At 36.2% G+C, this 21,994-nt stretch overlaps 1 protein-coding gene across 1 annotated transcript in view; it reads right to left on the reverse strand.

Annotated features, from left to right (window-relative positions):
* LOC306884604 (runt-related transcription factor 3-like) overlaps positions 1 to 21,994 on the reverse strand; it is a 60,294-nt gene that overhangs the window by 15,167 nt on the left and 23,133 nt on the right. Inside the window, exons 3-6 of the mRNA XM_079440604.1 lie at positions 19,787 to 20,031; positions 18,675 to 18,831; positions 17,019 to 17,123; positions 4,362 to 4,520 (exon numbers count right to left, since the gene is read on the reverse strand). Coding sequence (XP_079296730.1) covers positions 4,362 to 4,520; positions 17,019 to 17,123; positions 18,675 to 18,831; positions 19,787 to 20,031 — 666 coding nt within the window. The remainder of the gene's footprint in view (positions 1 to 4,361; positions 4,521 to 17,018; positions 17,124 to 18,674; positions 18,832 to 19,786; positions 20,032 to 21,994) is intronic.

Raw genomic sequence — 21,994 nt, forward strand, 5'->3', positions numbered from 1 at the left:
TTGTAATGTCATATACTTTACAATTCACAAATGTGTTATATTTATACATAAAAATATAAACAAGATAACAAAAAGTTGTAAGAAATCTAATATCAAAAATTAAACATTAAAATATTTGTATATAAAATAATACATTTTAATTACTATAAAATATTAAAGTGTCCCTATGAAAATGACCTTTCATGCAGTAACACAGCTCTAAGTGAATGAAAACATCCTGTTAAAGTTTTAAATCTGAAAGTGCACCGTGTATAAAGTTATCTCACAAAAAGAAAGAGTCGACTCTGAATCATTGAAACGAGTCGTTTTTAAAAGCTGTTTCATGTTGACGTAAACAAGAAACATTAGCATATTGCCCGCCCACTTGTTGGTCTTTTCATGTTGGTCTGAATGAAAATGCAGCTTTCCTGTAGCTCAAATAGTAGAGCATGGCGCTAACAATGCCAATCATGGGTTCGATTCCCAGGGAATGCAAGAGCTGATAAAATGTAAAAACTGTAACTTGAATGCAATGTAAGTCACTTTGGATAAAAGCGTCTGCTAAATGCATAAATGTAAATGCAAATTCATTCTTTGCCACTAGGTGCCGCTTTTGGAGCGGCTTCGCCGGTAACGCTGTACACGAAGCAGTACTGCACTCACAAATCATCAGGCATTACAGGCGAGATGAAATGAAAATGAGACCAATCAGACCAATCACCGCAGATTAGCGTCTCGCAAAAGAGGGCTTTGGAAAGATGAATAGTTGAGCGAATCGTTTGGGAGTCCTTGAGCAAGTAAAGTCAAAATAAATGCATATTATAAGAAAATGAAAGTGTTTTTTGACCTTGCATGCATGTCAACCTGTTATTGGGAACTCCCAAAACCAAAATATGAACCTTTCATAACCCATAATAGGGAAACTTTAATATTTTATATAAATATAATGTATATTATAAATATAAAATGATTATTTAAATATTCAAATAATTATACACAAATCCATAAAATAATTAAATTAATAGAACTAATATATTTGACATATTTTATGAGAACTATTTTAAATATTTAATGAATTTATTTAATGTAACTTAAATAAATCATAATATTTTTATATGAATATAATTACATAATTATTTGAACATTTAAATAATTATACATAAAATGAATTATTTTATAGATTAATTAATTAATATAAATTAATCTAGAAATTAAAATAAAATATTTTATACATTTTATAATGGGAGCTATTTTATAAATGTTTAATAAAACATTGAATTAATATAATAAATATAAAACATAATATTTTATATTAATATAACAACGTTATTATTTAATTAATATAAATTAATCTAGAAATTAATTAATATATTTTACAATAAGAGCAATTAAAAAAATAAAACATTTAATTAATATAAAACAAATTGAATTATATTTGATTATTTAAACATATTTAAATAATTATGCATAAAACATTTTTTTTAAGTCAATGCCTACATGTAGTTTTAGGCAGAGAATGCCTGCAAAACTGCAACAATGCAAAAAATTTTAATAGTCCATAAAGTCAAGACTTCCTTGTCTTCATGCAAAATAATTAATCTTTTGCACAGACATATTTGATGTGCATGTCTGTTCCGCAGTATGTGGGATATGCATGCGCGCATGAATAAACACCGCACAGCTCTGCCTACATCTCTATGCGCTTGTGCTTTTATTTTCTTTATTAAACTTCCCCTCCATTTTTGTTTCGTTTATTCCTCATTCATTTAATTCCTGTCTGAAGCGTGTCAATGCAAGTCAACTAAAGCCAACTTTAATTCGCCTCCCTGCTCCACCGGCATGACAATAGGTGTGTGTATGTACTGTGTGCTTTGACAAATCTGTTTAAGTATGAACCATGTCTGTGTTTGTGCTGTGAATTTTGTAACTTAATATCTGTTTACAGTCATCAACAATCTGCAAACCTCAAGACTCCAGGATGATGCAATCAACACCACACACACACACACACACACACACACACACACACACACAGAGTTTGCATCATTCAGGAAGAATGAGAGACCATCTAATTATCCTGTGATGAGTGTGATAAATCTGATTAAACGTCTATTTTACTCATGTCTGTCTGCAAACCTCATACCACACAGAGCTGTCTGATTGAATGTGTGTGTGTGTTAAGTTTTAGGCATAAAGGTGAAGTTGGGCCGATGCAAGAGACAGACAGCCAGAGAGATAGTGCCCTGAGGTGAGATCTAACTATGCTAATATCAGACATAACAGTGAGGTTTTGATGTATCACACACTCACACAGGCCTACAGCAGTGACAGACACGTAGTCTCCCGACAGCTAAAGCTCTGTTAATGTGTTATGTCTGCTTCAGATGTGTGCGCGTCGGCAGTCTTGGTCTCTGACAGCACCATGAAGACATAATTCCTCTCCTAATCCACCTGCAGATACGGATACTAGATGTGCTTTACCAGCTCAAGCCCACTCCTGATGCGGTAAGAGTAAATCTCCCATTCTTCTCGCGCTGAGCTCTGCATGAGTCACGGCTTTGGTTTTGCAGGAATGCTTGTGTAATTGTCCACCCTTCAGAAATCAGGTCAATCTGATGGAGGAATATACCAAAAACCCCAAACAAAAACACCAGCGAAACATTTGGTGCCTCTAATTCACGGGCTCATTGTGGATAAACTGCTCATCAATAATGAACGTTACGAAAGTAACCACATTTTTATGGGTTCCGGTTGACCATTACATCATGTCCTAACCAGACACAAGTTACATTTTTTTAAGGCTTTGCAAAAAAAACTAAATTATATATCTGTTGTTTATAAAAATATTTACTTTTATTCCAAAAGGATGCATTAAATTGATTAAAAGTATGCGTAAAGGCATGTTAAATTTTTTTTAAAAGATTTTATTAAATAAATGCTGTTTTTTTTTACTTTAAAAAAAAAAAGATCACATTCTACACAAAAATATTAACAGCACCAAATCATAATCATTGAGCACTAAACCAGCATATTAGAATGATTTCTGAAGGATCATGTGACACTGAAGACTGTAATGACTGCTGAAAAATTAGCTTTATCGTCACAGAAATAAATGACATTTTAAAGTATATTAACACAAAAAATAGCTATTTTAACTTGGAATAATATTTAGCAATTTTACTGATTTTACTTTATTTTTGATCAAATAAATGTAGCCTTGGTGAGCTGAGACTTCTTTCAAAAACATTAAAAAACATAATTTTTTGTTTATTTATATATAAACGTGGGCTTGATATTAATGGAAAGGCGCCTCACAAAGTTGTTTGATGAATGTGTTATTTAAAACCAATCATAAGAATAGAACCAATGAGATTTGAAAGTGGGCGGAGCTACCTAACATGACCTGACAGAAATAGTAACTAAGTGGCTGACAAAATGCTATCAGAACTTGCTATGAAAATTCATAGCTTTAGGTTCGACTATGGATTTGCGAATGGTCAAAAGAATGAAAAAAAGATGAAAGAAGAGCAGGATGTGATTTGACCCTCGGGAGCATTGGGTCTTTCTCGCTTTTTGATTGATCGCAGAGAGATGTGAGTCACGACTGCTTAGATAATCGTAAACACACGCCAACTCTGTTTGAGTTTTTACGAAATATGAGCGATTCTGCCTACACTACAGATGCAGTGAGCAAACAAGAACAAATAAAAACGGCGAGATTGTTTAACGAAATGACAAAATCAAAGCCAATGAAAACATATCAGACGTTTGATATACAAGATTTCACTGTGTATCCAGCTGACAAACAGCGTCCAACTTAGAAACTGAGAGAAGTACGGAATAAATTCATAGGTTTATGACCCGAATGATCGAAGGAACTAAATAAAACTCATTTGAGGCTCTTGATGTTAGATGAGCGTATGATTGAAATGTGAGTCAGATGACTGTAAACACACACCAGTCTGAGTTCTTTTGAAATGTGAGTGATTCAGTCTACTCTGCAGAAACAGTGAGCAAACAGAAATGAATAAAAGAAGCACATTTCAGCATTACTGTGTAGGAGAACGGGTGGGGTGTGAAATCTGCCTGGGTGTGTATTTCTGTTTGAAAATAGAAAGATAGACTGCGAGCGAAGTGCATACGTGCCTTTGAGAGTGTGAGAGTTTTGCTGGTTTGTTAGCAGACATCATGCTCAAACGTCTTTACTTGCATCTGAAAACGTATCCTCACCCACTATCACACACAATGACGTGGGAGCCGAGATCGAGAGGGGTTGCTAGATTCCAGACGTCGAGGTGCGAGTTGTTGTGACGAGCCTGAACGTCTGAATCAAGCAAACACACACACTGGATCTGTAGGGCATCCAGGGACAAAACACGCACCTGGTATCTGTGTGGTGCTGGAGGGGTTGTAATGGGTCTGGTGGGAGCGGGTGGTCCCGTTGCCAGGGTTCATCCTCAGACTGGCCCTCTGGAAACGCTCGATGTCACTCAGGCGATCGGAAAACTGCTTATGAGGGTCGTCCGGCTTCATGCGGTGACCTGCAGAGAGATGGAGAGAAATGCAGTGGGTTATTAGGATAGCAATAGTTAAGCACAATGAACCAGAACATCTCATTTTTCACTAGTCCCTCAGTTGACATGAACGTTTACCATTTTGGAGTAAATCAAGCCTGTGTCAGTTGAAAGATGGAATGTGAAACTTTAATGACTAATTCGGGGGGGGGGGCATGTGACATAACAATGTCTGGCCATTCTGTTTATGCACATGAACTTTCTGGTTATTTATTACTGAGATGATTCGTGTGAGTGGAGTTTCTCCATGTAACATCCCCTTTCTATTATCATGCACATATTGTGTGGAAGTTTCACAGGCATTACTGAAGCTTAAAGATTGTATATCAGGCGAAGGCGGTAAGGAAATTCATAACAACACGTACTCTACCATTCAAAAAATTTGGGGTAGGTAAGATTTTTATTTGATTAAAGATACAGTAAAAACAGCAAAATTGTGAAATATTATTACATATGAATGTATGTTAAAATGTAATTTATTCCAGTGATCAAAGCTGAATTTTCAGCATCATTAATCCAGTCTTCAGTGTCACATGATCCTTCAGAAATCATTCTACTATGCTGATTTGCTGCTCAAACATTTATTGTTATTATCAATGTTGAAAACATACTGTTTTCTGTAGTAACTGACATTATGCTACAAATGCAGTAAATAGAGTGCAAACAATTTCATATATGTAGCATTCAAAAACAAAATAGATTCATTTCCATAATATTAATTTTAAAGAACACACCCCTTCTCTTTGTAAAAAAGGAAAAAAGTGAAATAAATAAATTCCATATAACATTTAAAAATAAACTCAATAAATACACAGGCAGCAGCTTTCTAAGACAGCCTCCTAACTTATGGAACCTGTTTTGAAACACTTTGCAAAGACAGCAACTCACACAGGAGCAAACATACTCACAAATGATCCTAATAAAGTTTGACATCAGTGTTTCACAAAGCTAACAACATCCTGTTCTAATAAGCATAAAAATACACAAATATTGAGTAAAAAGGGTCTGGAAAAGAGCTTATGGCTTTCAGACAGAGCTGTGTACTCAGTCGTGACTCATCCACAGAGGAAATCACCAAGAAAAACCTTGCTGTGAGTGTATGTGTGTGTGTGTGTGGGTTTATTACAGACAGTAAGTTGCCATAGCCATTACAGACCCCCCCACCCCCTCATCATCATCATCATCATCATCATACGTGTAGTCTGGTCAGCTCTAATGGATGAGTTTAATGTGTCTATCAGTGGTGTGTGAGGAACATGTGAACATTTTGTGGTTTTTAATGTGGAGTAATGGCTGTATTTGAATATTTTATTCAGATATAGAGGGATAACAGACGCTGTGATATGGATTTTGTGTGTTCTTGCCCTCTCTTTCACCCAAGGGCAATACATCACTCCACATTTTTGTACCCCCAGGGTAATATTTCTGTCAGTTTATCACTCCCTCCATTTGTTGCTGCTGTCTCCCTCTTTGATTTGATTTAAATGGTAAATAAAATCTTTTTTCTGTACTTTTTGGTTTGTTTATGAATTGTGGGATACACAAAACAAAAATCCCAGGGGAAAAGAAAAAATAACTTTTTAATTGTTTCTCCTAGACTGAAATGAGATTAAACGAGATGATTTTTCTATTTCAAAATAACATAACATTTCATTTTATAGGCCATTTCTTGTGAAATTTACTATCGAGTGAAAAACTAAATCCTTTATATTTTTTCAGTGTGAAAAGCAAATCGAGATTTTTTATTCTCCAAATTTGAGATGTTTTTCTTGTAAAAAGGACTGCAGAAATTTCAAAAAGTGTCTCAAACATCAATTCAATTTCTCATCAAATGACCTGAGCTGCTATCCACATTCATTTTCTAGATCTTCTCTTCTGTAGGTCTCATTTTTATTTCTGTCAATAAATTTCAGTAGTAAATCTGAAACAAAGTTGATGCTTAAATGCAAAACAACTGAGGTCTTTCTATTACAGCTTCTGAGGTATGAAAGATGTCAAATGTAATGCGTAGTCATAAATATTACATTTTCAGCCGCAGACACTAACTTTTACTCAGTGTTTCATGTTAAAGCTGTAATCTTACTGTATGTCACTATAGTAGTGCATACTGTATATTTTTTTAATGCAGTTTGAAAAGTTTTATGCTTAAACTCTTTTTGTTCAAGCGCTAGCGTGGGCAGTTTCTCTCCTGGATGCCTGTGGGGGTCAAACCCTACATCTGCCCTGCCTACATTCACCCTGTCTGAATTATTATGGATGAATGAATATTTCATAGGTAAGGGGCACTTAGACAGGAATGTTGACTTTTTGTGAGAATGATATCATAACCACAGAACACACAGACACACAAATTAATAAGTGGATCCCTCTCATACACACACATACACACATGTCATGGGGAAATGGTCTGGGATGAACTCGGCACAACTGCAACAGATATATTATGATATGCACAATATGCATATACACCACTCTTATAATCTCTTATAATACAGCCCTAATAAGCTCTATGAAAATCTCATCTTCAAACACATTTATTTTATTTTATTTTTAGCATTGGGTTAGGGTATGTGCTATTTTTCATGTGATAGGTGAAATTAGATTAATAATTACTACACAAATGGTAATTTGGCAAAAGTAGTGTGTGTGTGACAAATTTGTACCCAAAAGTGAGGTAAACCTGACAAAATCTCCCTTTGGGGACGTCCTCATTTGTAAAACGGGTTTAAAAATAAACTAAACAAAGTTTTTTTTTAATTGTAAAAATGCAGAAAGTCTCCTGTGAGGGCTAAGTTTAGGTGTAGGGTAGGAGTAGGCCAATAGCACATACAGTTTGTACAGTATAAAAACCATTACGCCTATGGAGAGTCCCCATTTAGATAGCTGAGTAAACGTGTGTGTGTGTGTGTGTATAATCAAATTATTCATATCATGAAAACAGGATTTAGCTGTCAGAGTCAATGATTCATAAAGACAGTCACTTGACTTGGTGTCTGATTTAATCAATGTTTTGGTATGAATTGGTTGAGAAACTGATTCAAGGAACATTCGTAAAGAAAGTTACTTGATCCATTTCTGAATGAATCATCTCAATGAATGATTCAATGACTCGGAATGGATTGGAATGGACAGTAACTTGTCGTCACCTACTGTCCTAACAATGAAACTTGTCGAAAAATGATAGAATATACATTAATGATGGAAAGATCATTTTCAGATTAATTCAAGATTATTTGACCAACTCTTGTTCATCCTTGTGCAACAAAATAAACAAATCTTAATTCAAGTCATTTAGTGTGAATGTTATATTTTCAAAAGCCGAATTCCCCATACAATCTTTCATCATATTCCAAATTAGGAAATCATAAAAATGCAGCTATTGATAAATTATACGAAACATAAGCGATTAGTTCACCTCTCAATTCTTTCTTTCATCAAGTGACAAATGCAATGAACTAATCTACTGTACACCACAAATGTGTTGACATGCAAATAGACAATTTCTATTTTTTGACAGAAAAAAAACAACTACGAACAATAAAACTCATTGTGCACCCTTTAATATTAACGTCTTCCTCAACTTGACCCATTTGGAAGACATCCTGCTCTGTTTTTGCATCACTTTCAGTTTCATTGGTGCTCTTAAATAGTGTAAAACTATCCTGCTCAACAGTGCAGCTATCGTCATCGTTCATTCGAGTATGTACTTTCTGCGAGTGGCGTGTGTACACAGAGGCCCTCTCAGCACACTTTCAGCTCTCATACTTACACTGATCAACTGATACGCCCAGCTTCCTTCCTTTCCTGCCTCTCTTCATTCTCTCTCTCTAACGATGAAAAGAAAGAAACATATGTTCCCTTTTGGACTGACAGAACACAGGCTCTTTTTGCGCTGTCGGAGTGTGTGTGCATTTGGGCAGGGCTGGAACTCAACATTCGCTGTGGAGGGCCAGACATGTCACGGCGGGCACACTGTAAATATTTGTACGGGTGTCTATAAATGGGGCTGATAGGCACTTGATAACATTGTGAAATCGATCTGCACAGACTGAGGGTAAAGCATACTTTAGCTCGACCGAGTGAAGAAGGTTTAGAGATGTGACATATAAGCAGGCTCAGATGGATTTTGCTGGGTTTTCTAACATTTTGGTGCTTATTTTAAAGGAAAATCAGCATGCATATATATATATATATATATATATATATAGTCTTTCTTGTTCAAAATGTTTAATTCATTGTGTTACTTGCTGTTTCTTTGTAATTAACTGAAATGTACTAGTAATTCCTGAGTGAAAATTAATTCTACACCATTTTTGTCAGTGCTAAAAACATTAAAAATAATGTAATTTGGAAAAATATTGAATAAACATGCAAGAAACCAAAAAATAGGTATGTTTACGCAGTTGCTTTCATGTTTTTGAATTTTTCAAGCTTTAGCTCATGTTTTAAACTCAATTCTGAAGAAATTGCAGGCAAACTTTTGACTTTTGGCATAATATTCCCAGCCACAGCACATTTTGTTTTTACTTGCCATTTACAGACAATACCACAATACAAAAAGACGGAAACATTTATGCAGTTAATTCAGAGATATTTTTTTAAACACTGATTTGAAGTATATCAAATCTTGTAAACATACAGATTTTGCGTGGCCCGTCTGAGGGTTTCCAGCTCTGAAAAAGCATTTTAAAGCACTTTTATATGACTTGAAACATCTCAGTATGGTGAATAATGCAGAGCTCCACCTGCCTTTCTCTCTACAGTTGTAGCTGACAGTTGATGAGAGTGAGTTTTTGCGTACGTCAGGTGTGGAAACCGAGGCCTCAGATGAAAGTGTGCTTCTGTAGTAACGAACGCTGGAGACGTTAATACATCTGCTAAGATCGCTGCACCTGTCTTCCTTTTCGAAACATCCTAAACTCGGTGTCTCTCCATCTGAAAGTTGTCGTGATGTCAGGCCAATGCATGACCAATCCCATCAGCCCATGACAGGAAGTGGGTTTGTGCCAGCGAAGTGTGTTGGGCGGTAAACTAAAATCCTGAACAGAGCCTCTATTCAACCTCAAACTGCACACTGTTTCTGAGATTTTCTGACTTTTTTGCACTTCAGATATTAAGGATATCAAAAGTACTCAGACCACTGGTAGCAGACCAATATCTAAAGATAAGTCTTTCTACAGTACTAATAATTCAGAATGCAGCATTTGGTAGGTGCCCGTCATACTGATAGGCTGCTTTCGGATACGTGTATGTATGGAAATGTGGTCAAAATGCCTGTCTTGGCAAGGCATTAATGTAAACACAGTCGGTTATGTCTTAAGAGAATGTAAACAGATGGGACAGAAAATCTGGATATGTGTCAAAATATCTGATCTGTGCATCAGATCTTACAGTGTAAGCGCATATTATATTATGTTGTTGATATTAATATTTTATTTTATATATATATATAAACAATGAACCAGAAGAAATGGCTCAATGCTTTTGGTTGGTTATCTTTAGTGACTTTAATAACCTCCCCTTCAACTGAACATGAACACAAAGATAGGCAAAAAAGGTAAAAATAATAATTACTTGTGTTTACCTAATTGAGAAAGCTATATTCAGTTGTTTGAATGAAATTTGGTAATATTCACACTAAACCATATTAATATAAATATTTTAAATTAAAACATTCAACTATATTTAGTGGTTGAGCCGTGTGAAAATCATATAAACAAACCCAATGGCCCCGGTCACAAGGGAATTAAGAGTCGCTTATATTATTATCTCTAACCCTTGATTCATTCTCCAGGGCAAGTTGGAGCAGGTTAGATAAAGAAAGACTCTTCAATAGTGTCCATATCCATCAGACAAAACATCAGCCAGAGGCAGTCACCCACCTCTTTGTGTTTTCTATGTCTGTGTTGTAACGCCCTCTTTGCTTTTCCTGTTCATGTCTAATTAAAAAAAAAGCATGATAAACAAAAAGGGCGTAACAGCACACATGTGTGTTTGTGGTTTTTTGTGACTTCAGTGAGAAATTACATATGTGTTTATATATGTATAAAATATCTATCTATCTATCTATCTATCTATCTATCTATCTATCTATCTATCTATCTATCTATCTATCTATCTATCTATCTATATATGTCTATATCCATATCTATATATCTGAAGCTGTTTGATGAATGTGACTAAATAAGAAGCTCCAAAATAAGAGTTTTCATTTGTTTCACATTTAATCACATATAATTGACTACATAATTCTCATACTGTGTTATTTTCTCATTTTTCGGACTTCTACTCATTTTACACATCTTAGAAAAAGAGTAGTGCGCCCAAACCTACATATGCATACCGCCCAAAGTGGCAGTATGCATATGTGCATGCACCTATGTGTGGTTTGGTGTTTGGTTGGTTTTGGTTGACCTAGCTGTAATTCAAACCAAGAAACCCTTCTGACCCAGATGATGCGACGCGAGCTCGACTTGTATGCACACTGTGACTCCGAACAAGCATGCATCTGATGGAGGTGTCCTGCTGTCTGCTGGCTGTACGCAGCTGGAATGTGCTGAAATCGAATGCCTGGAGTTTATAGGACAAAAGAAAGGGCGCACTTTGTGTTAAGAGCTTGATTTAGGAGCGCATTCCCGTGCCAAACTAATGAAATTCAAACGCAACTGAGCTTCAGCATGAGGAATTTCACCCGGCTCTTTAAACGTGTGGCTCTTAGCGGAGACTGACTGTCTGAAGGCTTTATTTGAGATTATTCTGGAAGATGAAATGGAAATTAGGGAGGAGATGACAGAGAAACGGGCAGAGATGTTCTGATGAGAACTGCTAGAGGTGTTAAAGGGCAGGAAGAGACCCTTGAATTCTAATCGCAAGCGCCTACGTGTATGTGTGCGTGTGACAGGATTTGACGCAACTGCAGCTTGCAGGAGTGTGAGAACTGAGATATATCTGTCATGTAGAATAGGTTTCAGTCTTATAGTTCACACACGCAAATGTTTACTTTGCCATCTAAATGAGGACATAGCGTAGACTATATATATATATAAATATACTCTTATATATATATATATAAAGTTTATTATATTAATTATAATTTTGTATTCTAATTCTGCTTCTGGAATTATCCCTAATAATAATAATTAATTATAAAACTAATAATTAACCCTAAAACCATAACCTTAAAAGAAACACCATTTTAGAACTAATATAAAATAGAATAATAATATAAATAGAATAAATATATATATTTACATTTCTAACATATATATGCACATATATTTTATAGAACATTTTAAATTATAATAGATATGTTAAAATACATTGAAATATTATATATATATATATATATATATATATATATATATATATATATATATATATTATTTTGAATATATACTGTATATAATGATTTTTATAATATTAGGAATCAAAAAATAAAATGCATTAAAATATATTAAATTCTATACATAAAATCCATTTTTTAAATCTATTTAATATATAATTTTATAATAATTGAAAACAATATTATAATTTTACATTTAGTTTAGTCTTGACACCTGCTGTGTATTTGTGTCTTTAAAACATCTATGTAAATGTCCTCAGCACATGTGAAATAAGAAATATTTGACTTCTTACAAGACAATCTGCACTGAAATGTGTTGCTTAAACTTTTCAGATAAGTGATTTCATTGAAAATAAATTCCGACGCTCATTTCTAATATTGGGATTCTTGGGGAGTTTTGACAGACATTTCTACATTTAATCTTATCTTTAGATCTTCCCATATTTAAAAATAACAGTATCTATTCTACTTCCTCTTTATTATCTTGTCATTTCTGGACGTTTCTGAAAGTCAAACTGACATCATTAACATACGGCGGTCACGGTCAAACGTGTCTGTCTGACGTCAGAAAGCTGTGGAAGTGCGGAAGCAAGAAAAAGATAGGTTAGCAGAACATTTTGAGCTTGAAAAGTTACATTTTTCATGACACAATGAAGTCTTTCATCTCAAAAGATCAAGGATAAATTGATTCCTCATGATATGACCCATTTAAAATGCTGAAACACTACGCTCTGACAAAGAGAAAATCTCCTTTTCCCAACAAGCTCGGCATGTGTGTGTGTGTTACTGGAAGTCTGGGCACATCTCGCTTCTTCAATTAGGCTATTTGCAGAATTTTCCTCACTGTTAAAAATGGCAGAAAAATAAACAGATGATTCACTATAATATTCCCGTAACACTCCTCCCTCCACTTTCTGTCTCCCTCTCCTACTCAAAGCCTCTCAGACATTTATCATGGACTGTGAGGTGCTTTATTATGCTACTTTATTAAATTACTCTTTAAAGCTGCTAATGGTGTCTGCTTGGGTGAAAGAATAAACAAGGAAGTTCACAAACACAAGTTGAGCCTGTAAGATGTGTGTGACTTGTGCAGGGGTGTAGATAGTCCATGCCTCTCTTGTCAGCCTTTGTTGAGTTTATCCCTCAAAGAAAAGAAAATATGACCGGGAGGTGAAGATAATGAGAGGACAGAACCATCCGTTACATCCTCAAAGACACTTTTTTTGTAGCTGTGGATCTCTAGTATCATATCTAGTATCAAGTATCGCACATCCAATGGTTAAATCTGCACTGCATGCATTTGCGCTGTAATGAATCGTCTGTTCATTTTTCAAACGCATTCCATTCATTTGCCGTCTGATATTGGCTCCATTCATATTTAGCGTCAGTGGTGACGAAAGCTGCCACTCGCCGTTAGCACTGCTTTGAAGAATCGTTCTTATGATGCACACATAACAGAATGACTGTTAATAGCATTAGTGTGATGATTCCACCATTAAAAACACACACACATGCAAGATTTTTATCCTCCCAAAGGAAAGCAAAATCTTAAATGAGTTCAAATTCTTTTTGATATCATCTGCAATATGCAGAACTATATGTTTATAACTATGGGTGCGGCATGCATTATTTAATGGATGACACACCTGGCAGGTGTTTTACACGCACACACACATACTAATGTATGCATGTACACTCCTTTATTTACAGAAACCCAGAGTGATATCTGTGGAAAAATAACACAGCACATGATATTGTTAACAGATTTACATGCCCTCTACGAGCTGTGTGCCAAAATGCAAATACAGTCGAACCCGAAACCCCTGCCCATAATCTCGACTCTTCTCTTCTATTTCAATTCAAATGGCATCTGCGCTCAATTGCCGCATAAGCTTTTCTCAGAACTATCTTCACTTTTTGGAACCTTTTTTTGCAATGACTTCTAAACCAGATGGTGACGTTTTGCTTGATAAGTGTGCTTGCATCTTTAAAATGAATGTTGCTTGGTTTGACAGGTTGTTAGGTAATGACATTCATACACACTGAAAAAAAAATTGGTGTTGGATTTACTCTCAGACAGTGTTCGCTCACAAATTCCTAGTAAATTTCGCAAATAATTACAAAGAAACAGCAAGTGACATGTTGAATTACACATGAAATTGTGAAGTAGAGAGACCGAAATTGTATTTTTTTGTAAAATGTACTATAATAATCTTTTAAGTGTGACTATATTATCCGAAAACTTTCTAGGTCTGTTGTATTTATACAGATATGTCCAGGTAAACCCTATGTTGTGAGGACCAAATGTTGAGGACATTTTTTGGTTCCAATGCGGGAAATGGCTTACAAATCATGCTAAATGATGATTTTTTTATTTTATTTAGAAATGCAGTTTTCTCTGAGGGTTAAGGGTTAGAAAATATAGTTTGTATAGAATACAACATGATTATGTCTATGGAAAGTCCCCATAAAACATAAAAACCCAACATGTGAGTGTGTGTGGGGTCCCGTCCATCAGGTTTATCAACTCGTAGGTAAACATTAATGAGGTATTATTCTATTGGCAGCACTATCAAAGTACACATACTGCTTCAGTCAGCCCGTGCCTGGGGGAGAAGAGGGTGTGGTTTTTCTTATGAAAGATGCCATCAACACAACATATCTGACAAAAGCAGAATACACACACACACTCCAGCGCATATTCACACACAAACTGCAAATAAACAACGCAGTGAATTCCAAGACCTCAATCTATCACACACATTAGTATTCAGCATGATGGGACGATCAGTGTACACTTTTTTTTTTTTTAAATGTCACATTATCATTTAATATTTATAAAATATTGTTTATTAAAAACATCTCATAGCCTGTATCTCATATTCGTTGGGGGTCTGAAGTAATTTCACATACTCAAAGTCTAATGCAACCGCGCCACCATAACCACGTTGAAACCATGCTCATTCACACATCATTTCAAACTGCATCGCGTCTGAAGCACCTGTTCATTAGTGCTAGTTGAGTGAGCGTAGGCTACAGGTACGGCAGCGCGACCCACTCTACGGGAAATGGCTCTAAAAAGTCATTACAGGCCAAGCGTCAGACAGCCAATATGATAAATATGACATGCATGAGGAAATCTAGAATTACAGACGTAACCAAAAGGTAAACATAGTGCCGGATTGAACCAAAAGGGATTTTTGCATACACTTTGCATTACTACATGTCATTGCATTTTATAAAATATCAAAACAAGTGACATTTGTAATGCGTAATGCTAGATTTTTTTTACAGAACAAAAACATGTCCAGGTCGCATTTCAAACATTCAAAAAAAATAAAAAATATAGAAAGAAAATAAAGCCTATTTTTAGGGTCATTAGGATTTTTTGCATTATTTAATGCAAACACGTCTTCTCTCAATATAAGTTCTTAACAAACGTTAACAAAAATACTGCAATACAACTCTTTAAGATTGAGCACAAATTAGGCAATACAACAAATGATGTATTCATAAATTCAAATTTACTATATATATATATATATATATATGTGTGTGTGTGTGTGTATATATGTGTGTGTGTGTGTGTGTATAAATTAAATGAACTTAAAATAATTATAACTTTATATATAATAAAATTTAATGACAATATATATGTCATTAAATCATGAGAACTGGCAGTGGGGTGTGCTAAACTGTCAAAAAAATATTTAAATACATAAATAAATATTGTTCCTAAAAGTAGGCTTCTTCTTTAAACTAAATATAATTTCTTATTACTTTTTTTAAAAATTGGAAATATGAGCTGGGCATATTCTTGACAGACTTTATGAGGTTCATTTATGAGGTACGCTAGATCTATTTACATATCATTTCAAATCAAACAAAACTGCCGTTTCGCTTAAAAAGTATACCTGTGCTTGGTTTGAGATCTAGTGCAAAGACAATCTTAAATTCATTACAGTTTCCAAAGTATTTTTTGGGGGCTAGTGTTTGAACAAATACAACAACAGCTCTGTAAACAGTGGCACTAACTTGCTCTTATCTCTCTCTCTCTCTGATCTCCTCTTGTTGTGGTCGCGGGCTGCATTAGCGTTATGGATCTGCACCCCTAGCAGGCGTTCGGTGCTGTGTTAATTCAGCGGCTCTAATGCGGTCAGGCACTGCTGACCCCGCTGGTCAGAAAGAGTGGCCACTTTCATTGAGCCCTCTGTGTTTGCGGCTCAGAGACGCACCCTCGCTCTCTGCGCCCGAAACGGCTTAATAACACACCACAACTGACATCTGAGGTTGGCAGCCATCTAGACCACGAAGAACTGTTCGCTGTTTAATACTAACACACACTGTTGGGCAGGTATGTATACACCCAAACACGAGAATACAAGGAGACATCGAAACCAACACTTACTCACAAAAATACACTGTATTTGGGAACACACACACACACACACACACACAGTGGCTCTACTCCCCGGTATCATTTGTCAATGACTAATAGGACTATTAAAGCCGTTGGTGCTCCGAAAATAGTTCAAATACTCGTCCCACCGTCTGAATACTCCGTCCCAACATGGTGTAATATCAAAACCATTATGCACATTCACCGATTTAGCAACAGTAGTGTGCAATAATCAACCTCCCAGCTCTAATACAGGAAGAAAAACTTCAGGAACCAACAGATTAACAAATCTGTTTTACTTGGCACATGTTCTAAAGACTGCTCAGCCTGGTTTTTACTGCAGTAAATAACACGGTATAAAGCAGAAACAAAGGAGAGACTCCTCATCTCGTATCACCTCCTCAAATACTTTCCCTCGCTTTCAAACACCGCAAAAGAAATGCTTTTCTACCAGAGTTGTGATTTGCAGTCTAGCATGAAATTATACACAGACGATAAATCAATAAAACAGACAGCGCCTCTTTCTGTTGTATTCTACGCTGGTTTCATGCACAAAGAAACACGCAGCTCCTGATAAAGTACTTTATATAAAACAAACCATTGAGTTCATGCAGAACATTGTCATGCAAAGAGGTGGATACCAGTGCAAGACAATGTTATCATTGTCAGTGCTGTTGGTCAACGCTCTTTTTGATAGTCATTCAGGGGAATTATGGGTACTTACGTCTTGGTTCTCGAGGTCCGTCCACGGTGACTTTAATAGCGCGGTGGTATGTGGCGACCTGGGGTGGTCCAGTGAACACAGTGATGGTCAAAGTGAAGCTCTTTCCTAAGGACGACCAGAAGACATGGGATAAAATGTCACTCGCTGGTTTGAAAAATGATTGCATGATTCACAGAAGAAAAAAATAAATCCTAGAAATAAACATAAGCATTCTCAGATCATGCTGGATAACATGATCATCAAGTTTCGTTCATGTAGCTTGAGTGCTGTTGACACTAAAACAAAATGAGGGCATTTTAAAATGAATTTTTTGCAATTCAACTTTTCTCTGAAACGATTCTGCTGATAATAACATTTGTATTGAAATAATTTGCAAAAGAGAAGCATTTCATCTAGCTGTTTCAGATTTCGGACCCCACTGTCAACGTGGAGTCAAAAATGGAAAGAATTTGTGGTTTGAAAAAATGACAAATATTGTGCAGCCAGTATTTTATCAACATGCTTATGACAAAATAATCTTCACATAATATTTGCATACTTGGCGTACGGGACTATCATGTAAACTCTCAGAAAAAAAGGTACAATACTGTGAAAGGTACTACACTTTAGGTATTAAAATGTGTGTACTTTTGAAGTAAGTTTTAAAGCACCAAAATGTACCTTTAAGGTAATAATAGATAGCATTTAGGGGTAAATAAGGTGCAAAAATGTACCTTTTAGCTTTTGTACCTTAGGCCACAGCTCAACTGACAGCTTTGTACCTTTTTTCTTTTCAGTTTTTTTCAGTTGTGGAAAATGACTACATTACATAAAGTTGATAATATACCAGTAAAGCCCTCAGGTAAAACAGAAACTCCCTCAGGCTGCATGAAGTAAAGATTCGATGCACAATCCCAATAAGGTGGGTCACATACAGCTGGGAGAAATGAATGAGTTTCCTCTGAAAAGAGACAGCACTACTGCTTTGATGCGCTTTCAAATGCGTTTATGATGTGGATTAGTCAGACAATGTGTTCCAGATTGTTCCCGGGACTCCGCTGTGTCTGTGTGCATGTGTGCGCGCGTGTGTGTGTGTGTGATCTCTAAATGCAATGAAGCCACGCTTTGAGGGGGAGAAAGCCGTGGCTTGTATGAGGGCTATGAGGGTGGGGTAATTGACTGCAGAAATGAAAGGTACTTTTAATTCGCAAACTGCAGCGCTTTCCACTCATCCGTCTGCAACTATTTAAAGTGTTACATTTACAGGAAAAATGTGAGTATGAAGGAGCGAGGCCAAAAGGAAAAAGACGAGAAGGAAAAGCTTGTGAAAGAATGTGAGCTATGTAAGTGGTGGGGTGTTTTTAGGTGTGTAAACAAGATGGTTTTAAACCTCAAATCTTTTAAGAAAAATTCTGCTGTGGGGAAATTATTTCTCTGGGACAAGTAATTGAAGCATGCTGTTATATGTGCCCATTTTTTTTTTCCAGTCTCCACTGTGCAATACTGCAGCTTACGTGTTTAAATTTAAATGCATGACAATTTAGCAATTTCAAATTGTGCTTGCATGAAGAAAAAATATAATCATAATATAGTATAAATATGTTGTTGCATTTCCAACACATACATGCATCTGACCACAGAGAGACAGACAGAAACACAGATTGCTAGATGTGGCACCTCTGCCGCTCCTGCCCACGAAGCGCAGGTCGTTGAATCGCGCCACCTGGTTCTTCATGACGGCAGACGCGTTTCTCAGCTCCGCGGAATAATTCTCATCATTTCCGGCCATCACCGTGACCAGAGTCCCGTCAGGAACGTCACCCAGAGCCACCACCTGATACACACACAGATCAACCCAACAAACCCAATCAACAACACACACAAACCCAACAAACCCCCGCAATAATTATAAGCTTGCTCGTACATAATTACAATATACTGACGATTACTCTTAATATTATTCTACTTTTATGCACATATAAATTATAATACATAAATATTTTTTCTTCTATTTTAGCAATTTTATTTAAATTAGCTTACGTTCTGCAAGTTCACGGTTGTGATTTGTGTATATGTTAAACATAAAACAAACACAATTTAGATATGAATAATAATTGCATGTACGTTAGCCAAACGGTATTTTTTTCGCAAACAAAACATTATTACCGGAATATATATAGGCTATAATAGTTGTCGCGGTGATCATTGCTCTTTTACAATTAGATAATAATAATAGGCCTATAATAATAATAATAAAAATAATAATAATACAATTCAAGGATCGTACAATATCTTTTTCACTGACGTGATCAAAATTTTGTTTTTATCTTCTATATTATATGCTATATTATCAGTGTAGCAGAAGTATGTTACGATGATATCTGAGGGGAAAAAGCATTAACATTAAAAAAAAGCATAAGCATTAAAAGAGTTATTCAGTGACTTTCAGGTTAGTGGGCTTTTTATAAAGAAATTTCTGTCAGTAATTTCCAAAACAAGAAACTGGTGAGCATGGCTCCCGCCACCGATTTAACTTCTGACGAACCAAACGTCAACTATTTCACTCTATCTGCAAAACATATTTAGTTATGAACCTATGATATATAAATATGCGAGAAGCGATTAATAATGATAGCACTTACCATCTGTTTTGAATTCTAACTGAAAAGGCTCGCGCAGTCTACCGTTGCTATGGTTATCTCTTCAAAAGAGCGCGTTCTGACTGACTTGATTCAACGTGATTCAACGGACAAAATTAGTTATATTGCAGAAATTAATGTTTTATTTACCTTAAAAGCCACAGGCAGGGTTTTGTTGCACCTCCAGTGTGACGGCAGCACCGAGCAGAGAAAGTTGGGGCTGTCGGTGCGCACCAGCTCTCCGGCGTGATCCGCCAGAACGTCCACCACGGAGCGGCTCTCCACCGGCCGGCCGGCTCGAAGCGGACCCGGTGCGCTCATGTTCGGGCTCTCGGTCACTTTAGCGCACGGGAACGAGGCGGAGGGCGGCGTGAACCGTCTGCTCGTGCTTGGGTCTACGGGAATATGCATCACAACAGATTGCAAATGAGACCCCCGTGAAGAGCTCAGGCACCCAAATGGGGTAAGTAGCCTACAGAAAGTCCGTGAGAGTGTCCTCCGTGACCGTTTACTTTGCGTTTCAGTGCAGGACGCAGAAGCGTTAAAGCGCGCTTGAGTTTCCCACTGACTTCAGCAAAAACCAAGAAACCGCAAGCACACACATACGCTCTCGTTCTGCACGATGAAAGGAATTTGGAGTCAAAGCACAAAACTGATACAAGTATGCTTCTCAAAGCTGTTTATTAAACCGCATTTATTCCAGAGTGTGTACAGCAGGTGTGTGCTGCTCCTGGATGTCGGTTTAATTTCTGCCAGAGCGACACTTTCCGTTCAGTCCAGAGTCTCTGAAAATAAAGTCCACACAAATTAATCCCACAGTTTCAGAAGAGCTTCTGCAATAAAGTCCGGTTTAGCTGTCAAATGCTCTGCTTCCAATTGAATGTTTACGCGTGAAAGTGAGTTTAAACGAGAAAAAAAGTTTGTGGTTGTCAGACGTACGTGCGATAAGCTGCGCTCTGCGCTCTGCAGACAAGCGTTATTTACTCATCTCATTATAGCCTGGAGTGCGCTGAGCGCTCTGCCAATCAGCGATCTGGGCCGGGTTTAATCGACCAATCAGCGACCAGGACCGGGTTTAATCGACCAATCCGCGAACAGGGCTGGGTTTGATGCGTCCATCAAACGCGCCGAAGCTAAACTGAAAGCTATTATCAGTCATACACTTAATGAACAATCAATAAATATTTCAATCCTCTCCTCACATGTTATGGCACATAATGGATTAAGGTTTAGAGTTTGCCAGGTGTAACCTTTTAAAAAAAAAAAAAAAACACAGACAAAAATTTAAATATCTTTTGTCGAAGTTATTCATGTCTGTGTGCCAGTTTAATCTTTTGTAAAAAACGAATAATGTATTGAGCAATCCAGAAACAGTTAATTAACATTAATTGTTAAAGCAGCAATTATCCCTCAAAAACAAATTAGGTTAAAAACTGTAGCAATAACAATAAGCAACGTTCAAACAGTAATAACATTTAAACAAGCATTTTTGCACAGGAAAGTGGTAAATTAAAGTCTATCTCCCATGCATCTTGTGCTAAATTAATTTTCTAATAACTAATGGTTTTGCTCCATCATAACAGACCAACAATAATTATGATAATGGATTTTATAAGTCTCATACATGGTGTTTAATTAGAATCTAATGAGTTCCTGTGTGGTTGACACACCCTGAGCTCACACTGTCACCACTAGTAGGCGCATTTGTCGTTTAAAAACCTTCAGTGGCGCCTCGGAAAGCGAATTAAAGCGCATTAAACTAACACTGAATGGGAAGGAAAAAGACAGAGAGAGGGAGACAGACTGAAAGAAAAGAAAGAAAGAAAGAAAGAAAGAAAAAAAAAACAGAGAGGCAGAAATAAAGCGACTCTCGCAGCTACAGCTGGTCATCTGAACGAATTGATCTTTTTCTTTGCATTTCTTCAGTTGTTTTGTTTGTTTCTTTGATGATTATCGATGATAGGCTACATAAATGTTCTATAACGCGCACTAAAACTAACACCACAAAGAAACAAATGAATTAACTCACTGATTAACAAATCCTAAACAAATTGTTTAAGGTGAGTAAACGGAGAAAAGTCTTTTCTCTCTACAAACGCCCCAGCTGCTAAAATAATGATTTATTTACATACATTATATAAAAACGTGCATTTTTATATTCTGAGTTAAATTTAATAGTTTCACTCTGAACGACTAAAGCATTATGCAGTCAGAAAGAACAGATGTTTTCTTCCATTCGCAAGACAAATCGAGTAAATATTATTATTAGGTAATTATTATTATTATTATTATATTAAATGTTTCTTTATAAAATAATTTAATACAATTTACCATGTCTCATATTTCTTTAAAGCCAAC

This window comes from Barbus barbus (genome assembly GCF_936440315.1).
Source record: "Barbus barbus genome assembly, chromosome: 18".
In the NCBI taxonomy this organism is placed as follows: Eukaryota; Metazoa; Chordata; class Actinopteri; order Cypriniformes; family Cyprinidae; genus Barbus; species Barbus barbus.